This window comes from Mesitornis unicolor, unplaced genomic scaffold (assembly GCF_000695765.1).
Source record: "Mesitornis unicolor isolate BGI_N332 unplaced genomic scaffold, ASM69576v1 scaffold19520, whole genome shotgun sequence".
In the NCBI taxonomy this organism is placed as follows: domain Eukaryota; kingdom Metazoa; phylum Chordata; class Aves; order Mesitornithiformes; family Mesitornithidae; genus Mesitornis; species Mesitornis unicolor.
This window is the reverse complement of record NW_010157794.1, coordinates 4,098-15,407: the sequence shown is the minus strand read 5'-3', so window position 1 is coordinate 15,407 and position 11,310 is coordinate 4,098. Positions and strand designations below refer to the sequence as shown.

Here is an 11,310-nt window from a genome sequence, read left to right as displayed (position 1 = left end):
AGAGCACAGATTTGATACTGAGGATTACAGTGTGGGCGAAACTGGATTTCTCCTGAGCTTTTGGTTATTTCTCTGGGTCAAGAGCTGCTTGAATGGCTGCCTGCCCATTCTGCCTGTGACAGCAATGTTTGTTCAGATAAGTATGCCAGTACAAACAGTAAGAGGAGTTATGCTATGTCAGTGAAATACACTGCTTATACTGATCTGACTATGTCCTTTATATTGGGAAAACTCATATGAGCAGTCTTGAAAATGAGAGCTTAGCACAAGGCCTGCTTGCTTATTTGCCCCAAGCCACTGTGTATCAGCTCATGCTCTAGAGATGGTCCTGTTCCCAAATCTGGTTCCCTGGCTAGAAGTTTGGCACAGTGTTTTTCACCCCAGCACTTGGCCCAGACTGATGCCCTCAGAGATCTCATTGGCCTTCACCCTCATCCAAGAGGCAAGGAACAGCGCAGTGGTATCTTCAGGGTGCCAATACTGGGGTTACAGGTGGGACAGACCTGCAACCAGAAGCACTTCATTATTTTTTTAGCAAGGTGTTTGTCCTGCAGGATGCCAGATCCGGACTTCAGCGTGAATGATGTGCGGCTGTGTGTTGGTAAGTGTCCGAGTACCACAGCGTGCCCCTGCTGCGCCCCTCAAATAGGCTGGGATGGGGAGAGTCATCGGGTTTATCAAAGCTAGAAGTCTGGATTTGGGGTTCCCCCAGTGTGCAGCTGGTTGAACCTGAGCTGTCCTTAGCCAGTGGATCACAACTCTTACCTGCGTGGGTCTAGTTTGACCTGAAGCAGCTTCTGTTTCAATGTGGGTATGAAAGAAGAAGAAGTTACAGGTGAGGCCAGGGCAGGGTGGTAGATGTAGTGCGGGTGGGTTCTTTGAGGAAGGATCTGTTGTCTCCTAGAGTGTCTCTTCTGGCTGGTCCATTGTGCACAGGGATGGTTCCAGGGATGTCTGTCTGTTCTGGCAGGGAGCCGACGGATGGTGGATGTCATGGATGTGAACACGCAGAGGGATATTGAGATGTCCATGGCACAGTGGGCACGCTACTACGAAACACCAGAGGCCGAGCGGGAGAAGCTTTACAATGTCATCAGCCTGGAGTTCAGCCACACCAAACTGGAGAACCTGGTGCAGAGACCTGCTACGGTGAGCGTGGCTCTTCCTTTTGCCGTCTTGTCCTTTTCCTTGTGCTGCTTGTTCTCTGTAGACAAGGTGCAGCCTGGCACTTGAATATGAGAGGAGAGGGGCTCCTCATAACATGCCTGGGCTCAGCCAGGGCTGTCACTGCTGTGCTCTGGAAGCTGCTGGAGCTGATGTGTGTTTGACTTGGACCTCGTGTGCTACAGCTGATCTCTGTCAGGCTGGAGCTGCCCAGCCTGTGCATCCCTCAGCCTGTAGCGACCACGATCAAGTCCCTGCCATGTCATTCTGCAGAGAGCTGACTTGTTCACTGGCTGTTTGCAATTAGAGAAATGGCAGTGATTGGCTGGGGAATAATTACAGTAAAGTAACCTGCTCCTGCTGGCTGGTGATCAAGAACAGGCACGGTGTTTGAAAAAGCACCTGGATTTGAATTTGTGCTCAGCCGCAGTGAGCGTTGGGGACGGGATGAGGACACCGGCTTCCAGCCTCCCCCAGTTACCTGATTCCACTGCCTGCCAAGACCTTGACTGTCATTCAGTCTTAGGCCTACCTTCCCCTGGTGCTGTGCACTGTGCTGCTCTGATGCTTGGTGCAGAGCCCTCTCCTGTATCCTGTGCCAGCCATCAGCTCCACTGTGGCCAAAGAGAGGTGCAGGTCAGGGGTAGTTTGCCATAATGCATGGTCAGGTGTAAAACTCCAGCGGGGTCTAAATCAGACAGCAGAGCTCAGCAATGCTTGCTGTGTTCCAAGACTGTAGCTAAACCCTGGATGCTGGTTGAGCTTTGTAGTTTCCCTGTGTTCAGCTGAGACTCCAGAGGGTTGTGCATCATGACAGGGAGGGTTTCTGATGCAAAGAGCTGAAATCTCCTGGCAGAGGAGGCCAAGACTGGAGGTGTGCTGGAAGAGGGGCAGGAGGCTGTTTGGCAGGAGGAAAACAAGTTGCCCTTAGTGAAGTGTGTGGGGTGCACATCCTGAACTCCCCCTGCAGTTGATGGAGAGGAAGGGGCAGCTCTCTAAGGCCATCCACTTGTCTCTGTCAACTGTAGAGGTAACCTGGACATCTCTGCCTGCTTTGGCTGTCCTGAAGCTTAGCGAGTTGAATCCCACTCTAGCAGATGCTGCCCAGCGTGATTTTTATGTCAGCCCAGTACATAGTAGTTTCTGCTTAACCCCTAAGTGGGAGATCAGCATCCTGGTACCGTGCTTGGGATCTTGCTGTGGTGTTTGCTGCTTGTGTGAATCCAGAGGCTCACTGTACAGCAACTGGCATCAGAACAGCTTGACCTAAGTGATTGCACCAGTGGCATCGGGAAGGTTTTTGGGGTGTGTTGAGGTCAAAAAGGGTTTATTGTGGCCATTCAGCTAACACCAAGGCTTCCTTCCTTGCCTTGCTCCTGTCATTTGTTGTGGGTGTGCTCTGAGCTGGGCTGGCTGGTGGTCTGTTACCATGCAGGCAATAGGTATTTGAGCTTCCAGGACAGCCTGGGGGTAGCAAAAGGGGTAACTGTGCCCCTTTCATCTCTACTCATGTCTCCCACCTTTCTGCTATAGGTGGATTTGATTGACTGGGTTGATAACATGTGGCCCAGACACCTGAAGGAGAGTCAGACAGAGTCTACAAATGCTATCCTGGAGATGCAGTATCCCAAGGTGCAGAAGTAAGTAACTTCCTGAGCTGTTCCAGTGGCAGCAGGCAGCAAAGCATCTCTTGCAAGAAAACTGTCCAAGGGAGAAGCAGTTTGTCCTGAGGGGAGGCAGAAGGAACAGTCTCCCTGTTTATTTCAGCAGGTGGTACTTGTAAGGGCACTGCAGTTCATTATTTAAGCTCCTACCGAATGCTGTGTGGAAGAGCAATCGTGTGGCTTCTAGGAGCTCACTGCGTTTTGGGCAAACTCTTGGTGCTCACCACCTTGAGAAATCTGGAGTTGGTGCTGCCCCTCCTGCCCTGTGGGCCAGACCTGTGACATGAGGGTTTCTAGAGCTGCCAGGTGTGTGAGGATGCAAGCCTTCCTCTTGCTTGGACTAGATCTTTTTGTGGGTATATGATATAAATACAAAGGGAGCTCTGCTGCAAACCACCACCTCCCTAAAGTGCTTAGCACTGCAGTAATTGGCTTCTGACACAGCTCTGAGCCATTGGCCTGGGTTTGGGCCGCCCATTCCCTTTGAATATGTTACATCTGCTCTGAAACATGGATCACCCCTCAGTTTTACCTTATTGTCATATTGTTTTCCACCAGGTACTGTTTGATGAGTGTCAAGGGCTGCTACACAGATTTCCATGTGGACTTCGGTGGTACTTCTGTGTGGTACCACATCCACCGAGGGGGAAAGGTAGGAGGACAGCCCCTGTTGGGGAAACTTATGGGATGCTTTAGGAGAGTGGCTTTCAGTCTCTTCTCTTGTTGATCTTTGAAGATGCTGGTCCCAGGCAGCAAATCGAAGTCTTTCCACACTGAGCTTGTTCATCTCCGGTTCTTGGAAGTAGTTCAGGCCCTCAGAGGCCCACCAGGCACAGCATGAAAACCCACACTGTAGAGACAATGCTGAGACAACCTTATAAAAGGCTAAATGACATAGAGTAGAATAACCCAATTCATCCAGTGCCTTGGGCTTCAGAGAAATCATTTGGCTGCGTGGCTGAGCACCTCCTGGTGTGGTGCAAACAGCACACTGGGAGCAGCAGCAAATGGAAGAAAGGTAATTAAAGATGAATGGGAACCTCTGCTAAAGCTAAGCTGTCCAGGGTTTTAAAATAGTCGACAGATGTGTGAGGAATTACTTTAAAACATCAAGTGATTTCAAAAGCAGAAGACTTAGAACTGAAGGTTTGTGACAGGTTTTCACTGCAAAACCTCTTGAATGATTTCAGATGAGAAGTAAATCTGAAACAGTGTCACATCTGAGCTGCTTTTCTGGAGTCACTTCCAGTTGCTGAGCTCAGCCCAAGATACGAAAACTGAACCCCAGGCTGCGTCGAGTTTGAGTTTTGGTTACAATCTTCATCTGAGTGCAATGTTCTAATTGCACTCAGTTATAATTGGGCAGGGATTTCCCTGTGCCAGGCATGTGTCACCCCAGCTGTGTGTTGTACTGGGCCCTGGCTTGGAAGAAATCTGTCTGGAAGGGGATCTGGGAAGGTGCCAGTCCTCCCACTTGCTGTGAGGCAGGGTGAGTTGCATCTTAGGCTCCCTTTACAGGTGGGGATATTGTATTTGTTCTCAGCTTTTAGAAAACAGATTTGTAATAGTTCTGGGTGCTGTATCCCTGAAGGGGCTAGCAAGTACTCAAACAATTAAGTCAGGCAGGGCAGCCTGGCTACCACTTCCACTGCTCTGCAGAGCACAGTCATGTTCAGAGCATGACACTTGGACGATATGGAATCCTTGCTGGGAAAACCTCCCTTTTGACTGCTGCTAGGTGGCTGTGCCTGTTGTCATGGGACTCAGTCTGTGCTTTAGCGTTACCAATGTAATGGCACAGAAGAGCTGTATTCAGGTTTTTGCTAGCTGCACTTGTCAGCTCTGCTGTAGTCAAGGAGGCTTTGCACTGCTGTCCAGAGAGGGTGACAATACAGACAGACTCATAAAAGTATATTTGAATCGATGCAGATGGAGCAGCAAAATCTGGTGGTAGCTCAGCTTAGCAGTATTAAGGAAAGGTAATGTGGAGGAAAATATCCCTGTAGTGCAGAATTTACCAAAGGCAGGTCCCACCTCCTGCCCATTGAAATGCACATAGCTCCCAACTTAACCCTTGTGAGCAGTTAGAAGAGACCTTGCTTTAAAAACTATCAGCCATCTGAGGCTGAAGTCATCAAGGAGACAGGAGGTCAAAAAGGCTGCCTGTGCTGGCTGGACATCTCCTGAGTGCCTGGAACAGCATTAGCATGGGAGCCCTTTAGCTTGTCACAGCTGTGAAGGAACTGCCCAGCTGAAGGTGGCTGGATGGGCTCCCTCCAGAGTCAGTACAGGCAGATCTCTGGGACAAAACCCTTATCACTTCTTCAGGACAAGCCCTGCGCAATTATTCCATCCCATCTTTCTCCACTGACTTAGACCAGGTTCAGGGAATGCAGCAAACTCTGCCCCACCTGAAGAATCTGGGCTTTTCACCCACCGTTCCTTGCAAAGGAAGTACAAATACCAGAGTTTTTCAGCAATTGTGATGGTTTGTGTCTCCAGTGTCTTCTAATAAAGCAGGAGCTAACAGTCTCTGCAGAACCCAGTTGGGAATGGATACCTGCTTGGTACCTGTGTTTCATGGAGCCAGACAGGTGCAAATCCCTAGTTTAGTTGTAGCATTTCTATGTGACAGAAATACATGGGTAGACCTCTCCTTTGTCTCTAGTACTCTGGTGTCTTTGGTGGGCTCGGTATCTCTTGAGACTGATGTAAATAAGACCTTAGAAAGCATCCCAAGCTCAGTCTACCTGTGATGCTCAGTCCGTCAGGATGGGAAAGACCTTGCTCAGTGGCTTGCCCTCTCGAATGGGACAGCTGTTTAGGTCACTTTACTGGGAATTTCTGCAGATTTGCAACCTTGGTGGATGGCGAGAGGGAGAGATTTAGGTGTCTGCAGAGGGAGAAGGGCAAGTTTGGAAGAAGCAAAGGGTAGTCAGTAGCTGTTAATTATATGATGACTTACTTATGTTGTCTTTATTTGCAGATCTTCTGGCTGATCCCTCCTACGCCCCAGAACCTGGAGCTCTATGAAAACTGGCTTCTCTCAGGGAAGCAGGGAGACATTTTTCTTGGGGATAGAGTGTCAGAGTGCCAGCGCATTGAACTCAAGCAGGGCTACACATTTGTCATCCCCTCAGGTACTGCAGGGTGGGCAGGCGCATCCTGGTCTCTGCCAGGGTTGTGGCAAGGGACTGAGACTCCTGGGACACAAGCAAAATCGGAACAGGCAGGATTTAGCTTCTTCCCTCATGAGTAACTGGGTGAGAGGGAGATGGTGTGGCCCTATCCCCTTGCTTGCCAGCTCCCAAAAGGTGCCTGTCATGGCACTGTGGGTTTATCCCAAGCAACAGAAAAGCTGTGTCTGGCTCATGTCACACTTGATCAGATCAGTTGTTAGAGGAGGCTTTCCCAGAGCCCATCACGTTGACATGCACATTGAGAACGGATGCCGGCCCAAGGCAGACTTTGAGGTTGGGGGTGGGAACACTCTCAAGAGTTCAGAGAAGTCTTTGGTTTGACTTGGTTTAGCAAGCACAATAATCGGAGGGCATCAGCAATGTCTTGCATGCACAGTCAGTGCAATGCCAGGCTAGAAAACAGCCAAGGCAGATGAGATAAAGCAGTTGAAAAGGCAGCCCAAGTTGGTTGGTTGCAAGGTCTGGCTCACAGCCTCTTAGAACTTGTGATGGGAACCTGGGATGTCTGTGACGTTGTGTTTGCGCTAAGGAATATTTCTTTGTGAGGAGAAAGATTGTTGGACCCCTTTGAAGGCTTCTGTTAAAACATTTGCATAATAAATGTGTCCATAAGAATGTCTCAGATGTCAAAGGCTGCTGTAACCTGCCATTTCATCTGCCACAGCAGTGCAGGAATAAGCTGTGTTGTAACTTACACCAGGAGCAGGAACAGAAAACACTAGGGATTGCACAAGTTACTCTTTTGAGTCTTGTTATCGCAAATGACACGTCTTTTGAATTGAGTGGTCTTGCTCTAGGGAAGCCCTTGCTGGAATTTCCAAAATGTTGGCTTTGGCTGGATTGCTTTGCCTTGGACATAACAGAGCTGAGACTTGAGTTACTTTGAGGGTTTTTTAATTGTCAGTCAGCCTTTGAAAAATACTTCTCCTTGTTGCTAGTGTTCTTAGACCTAATGCAACTAGGAAGCAACTTTCCAGAGACACCAGGATGACAAAAAGTTATGGACAGGAGGTGGATGCTGGCACATGTCCCACCATGGGAGGATGTGAGGCCAGATCCACAGACGTATTTAAATGTCCAAGTCTGTCTCTAACTCTTAGATGGGTCAAGTGAGCTGGGTATTGAGTAATTCAGTAGTGACACTTCAGGAGGGGTGGACATGGTTGCTGCAGCACAGCAACACCCTCCCCAAAGAGGGGAGTCTTTGTGGTCCCATCCAGGCCCTCTGCTGCTGCTAGGACTGGCTGATGTGACAAGGGTCAGTAGCCAGTGTGGGCAGGTTAAGGGTGCAACTGTCAGGGTGGACTTAGCTGAGCACCGTGAAGGTTGTGCAGATCTGACAGCCCTGCTCTGAAGGACATGGTTCATGCAGAATTGCAGAAGAACTGGAATTAGTAGGGACTGTCAGTTGTGGGACCCTGACCTCACCTGCTTGCTCAGAAAGGTTCTTCAAACTGCTTTCTTTCCAAGGTTGGATCCATGCTGTGTACACTCCCATGGACACGCTGGTTTTCGGAGGCAACTTCTTACACAGCTTCAACATCCCTATGCAGCTCCGGATCTACAGCATTGAAGACCGCACACGGGTAAGGGCCTGCAGGAGAGCTGGGAGTATGTGAACTCCTGGGATGGTGGGGAGGGCGCATTCAAGAGCCATGGTGTGCAGGCAGATGAGTCTCACCCTATGACAGGTTGCTCGAACTCCAGCTGTCTGTAAGCAAGATGTCCTAGCCTGATAAACCTAGAGGCAGGAACTTGGGCAGAGAGACAGCCTGCAACATGCACTGAGGTGTGTTGTGTTCCTTGGTACTGACACCAGGCTTCTCCGGGGCTTGGAAACCTCACTGTGTGATGGGTACCTCCCCTGGCCACCTTTGTAGGGAAGAGGAAGGCAGCAATGTGGCCATGGGAGTGCATCCAGCGTGTTGCCTCTTCCCTTACCTGGATGCCTTTTGCTGCTGCTGCTTGGTGTTGATCTTGGACCATGGTGTGATCTGAGATGACTAAAGATGACTAAAACTAAAGACTCCTGAGGTCTTGAGCAGAGAATGCTGTTGGCAAGTGGGTGTTGTCACTCGTTTCTTGTGGAGACCTGGGTCCTGCAGCGCTCAGTGCCTGCAGAGTAGCCTCAGGACATGCCTGGGCTGTGATGGACGGGTTGTTGGCCTCTCTGAAGCAGTTCAGGGTGCTCCAGCAGGCAGAACCTGTGGGTTAGCACTCAGATGTCAGACAATCATCCAGAGCAGCTGAGTGAGAGGATGGTGGAGTGTGTACCTGCTCCACTCTGGGTGGCATAGCCTGAGGAAGGCGTGAGGCAGGCAGTAGGGGTCAGGGGCATCTTCTGCCTTTGTGTGAATTGTCTGATGTGACAGAGCCCTGGTAGCACTCTGCTAAATAACTGAGCTGCTAACACCTCTTAATAGACCAGCCCTTTTGCTCTGCCCATACAAATGCTGTCAGGTGCTGTGCTGGGGCTTGGGAACAGGGCTTGAACTGAACCTTCAACTGAAACCCTTTGTGGCATCTGCCACTTTTTCTTCTACTAATGAGAAGGAGGTCTGTGAGGGAAGAGCTGCATAACAAAGAAAAATGAAATGTTAATGGCTTGTGAGTAGTGCCTGGTCTCTGCTCTGCCTGGTGATAATATCCTTCTGCAAGGAGAATTGCATCAGGCTGCCAGAAGCACAAATGATGCTGTTAAATGTGTACATGCTTCTCCTGTGTCTCAGGAGGGGATCAGTCTGGTCTGAGGCAGCAGTAATAAGAGCTGTCTCTGTGCATCCCTGTGCTGAAGGAGGCCTGAGCAGATCCCCTTCCCGTTGCCTCTTTTACAGGTCCCAAATAAGTTTCGTTATCCCTTCTATTATGAGATGTGTTGGTACGTTCTGGAGCGCTATGTCTACTGCATCACCAGCCGCTCACACCTGACAAAGGACTTCCAGAAGGAGTCGCTCAGTATGGGTAAGTCCCCTGTGTTGGTTGTCCTGGTCTTATTCCATCCTTGCCAGTATCAAAGTGGTTTCTTGCACCCTCCTGCTCGGGATACTGTCTGGCTCAGCAGCATGGTGAGCAGGGGAGGGCTTTGTGGGGAAAAACTTGGAACTATCACTTCCTCAATTTCATGAGGTGGTTTCTTTGGGTATTTCCTCCCTTTTCGCTGTTTGCTGTACTGAGCAATCGAAGGGCATTGCAGACTGCCTGAGGAGGTGCGATTTATTTCTTTTCCTTTGAGCAAGAAGTCAAAACTAGCCAGACTTTTGCTTCCTCCTTTGCCCCTGTGACAGACCAGGTTCCTTGCAGCTGCAAAACCAGCACACAAGCTCCGGCCTTGCTGGTACACGCAAAGCCTTTAACAGAAGAGGCGGAGGGAAGTTGCAGTAACCATGGCTGTGCTGTGGGCTGCAGGGCAGTAATGCTTCCTTGTTGATCAAGGCCTTCCTGCATGCAAAGTTTTAAAGTGCTGTCAAAGTTGCGTACAAAGGGGTGCAGGGAGCTTCTCGCAAAAGGCATGTTTGGCCTCCTTACAGCCAGGGCATGTGGGGCCCAAGATGATGAGATGATTTCTTAGAGACCCCTCTTCAGAGTAGAAGGGGCTGGATGGACTCAGCACGAGGCCCTTGAACCAAATCTGTCGTCACTGCCCCAAGAAGCTGTCTCCTGGGCACCTCTCCTCACAGCCACAGCCTCTTTGGGGCTTTCGAACTCTGTCCAAGGGGCCCTAGCAGAGGGATACGGCTTCCTGTGGTTCTCTGGAGATCTCCCTCAGCACTTGGTTGGGGAAAGGCTGTCTCTGTCCTCCCTCTGCCTGGAGGCCTCCAGGGCCTTCATCGTCCTTTCTCTACCACTGAGCAGCATGAAGTGGGAACTGATGCAGAGAGTGGACAGGGAAGGAGCAAGGAGATCCCTCTTCCCTCTTACTGTCAGGGAAGGGTGCTTTATTGTGCACAGTCAGGCTCAGAGACCTCAGTCATCTAGTGAGTCCACATCCTCTTTCTCTCATCATGAACACAGGATCAAGGTTCCAGCTGACTCTCAGGACCAGATGGCTGGAGATCGCAGGCCCCCCAGAGGAAAGTCAGGTTGGATGGGGCTTTGAGCAACCTGATTAGTGAAAGATGTCCCTGCCCATGGCAGCAGGGTTGGACTTAGGTGATCTCTTAAAGGTCTCTTCCAACCCAAACCATCTTAGGATTCTATGAAATAGTCTAGGACTTTGTGCCTCACCTTCCCACAGAAAGAGCCAGGAATGGGAAAGGGTTTTAGCTGTTCTTTTCTAGCTGCTCTGTGCCTCGTCCTTTCCTCTCGCCTTGTCCCTGTACATCTCTGCTCCAGCATCTCTGGTGACTGGGGGATTCCTCTAGAAAGTGAACGCCTCCTGTGAGCGATTGTCTGGCCACTGTGCTCTCAACTCTTTCTCCATCGTGGCAGATATGGAGCTGAGCTCCTTGGACTCAGCGACCATGGAAGAAGAGGAGGAGGAGGAAGAGGAGGAGGATGTAGCAGGGAAGGAACCCAGGCGACCGGTCACAAGGCGGTCCATTCTCACCAGCCCCATAGCCAACGGTGCCAATGTGGACTATGATGAACTGGGCAAGAGTTGCCGGAGCAGCCTGCCAGGTCTGAAGAAGACCCCATCTATAGACTCTTCTGACTCCAGCCGGGGCTCCCAAAACGGCCAGGCCTGGGACCCGAACAGCGGCAGCCCACGCAAGAACAGGAAGGTGCACCTGACGCAGTTTGAGCTGGAGGGGCTGCGCTGCCTTGTGGACAAGCTGGAGTCGCTTCCTCTGCACAAGAAGTGCGTTCCCACTGGCATTGAGGATGAGGACGCCCTCATCGCTGACGTCAAGGTACGTGGGCGTGAGGGAGCTGCGAGCGCTGCCATTCCTCGGGGCTGCTGGGGCGCATCCGCTTTCTTGCAGCATCAGAGATGGAAAGGCATTGCCAGTGCGCTTGACCCTGACCTTAACCATCCTGGGGCCAGGGGGTGATGTGTCTGCGGGCTTGATGTCCTCTTCTTCCTCTACACAAGGCTGATGTTATGCCGGCTGATGCAGAGGGACAACCCTGACTTGGATTTTGGGCTGGGGCCAGCAGGAGCAGTAATAACTCCCAGCCATTGTGGCTGAGACCTCTCTGGGGACCCTCTAGTCCCTGTCTGGGTCCCTCACAGGTGTCAGCGCAAGGTGTTTGCAGTGCAGTTTGTTGTCAGTTCTGACTGTGAACTCCTTGGGCTGCTGGACACTGACAGCTGGGGCTCTTTCCTTGCCCCAAGTGGATTT

General features: G+C 50.8%; 1 protein-coding gene across 1 annotated transcript in view; it reads left to right on the top strand.

The window, feature by feature from the left end:
- LOC104538269 (lysine-specific demethylase 2A-like) overlaps positions 1 to 10,878 on the top strand; it is a gene marked incomplete at its 3' end in the record, with an annotated part of 13,126 nt that extends 2,248 nt beyond the window's left edge. The window contains exons 3-10 of the mRNA XM_010181416.1: positions 555 to 601; positions 971 to 1,149; positions 2,698 to 2,804; positions 3,387 to 3,480; positions 5,815 to 5,968; positions 7,499 to 7,614; positions 8,863 to 8,989; positions 10,457 to 10,878. Coding sequence (XP_010179718.1) covers positions 555 to 601; positions 971 to 1,149; positions 2,698 to 2,804; positions 3,387 to 3,480; positions 5,815 to 5,968; positions 7,499 to 7,614; positions 8,863 to 8,989; positions 10,457 to 10,878 — 1,246 coding nt within the window. The remainder of the gene's footprint in view (positions 1 to 554; positions 602 to 970; positions 1,150 to 2,697; positions 2,805 to 3,386; positions 3,481 to 5,814; positions 5,969 to 7,498; positions 7,615 to 8,862; positions 8,990 to 10,456) is intronic.
- Positions 10,879 to 11,310: the final 432 nt, after the last annotated feature.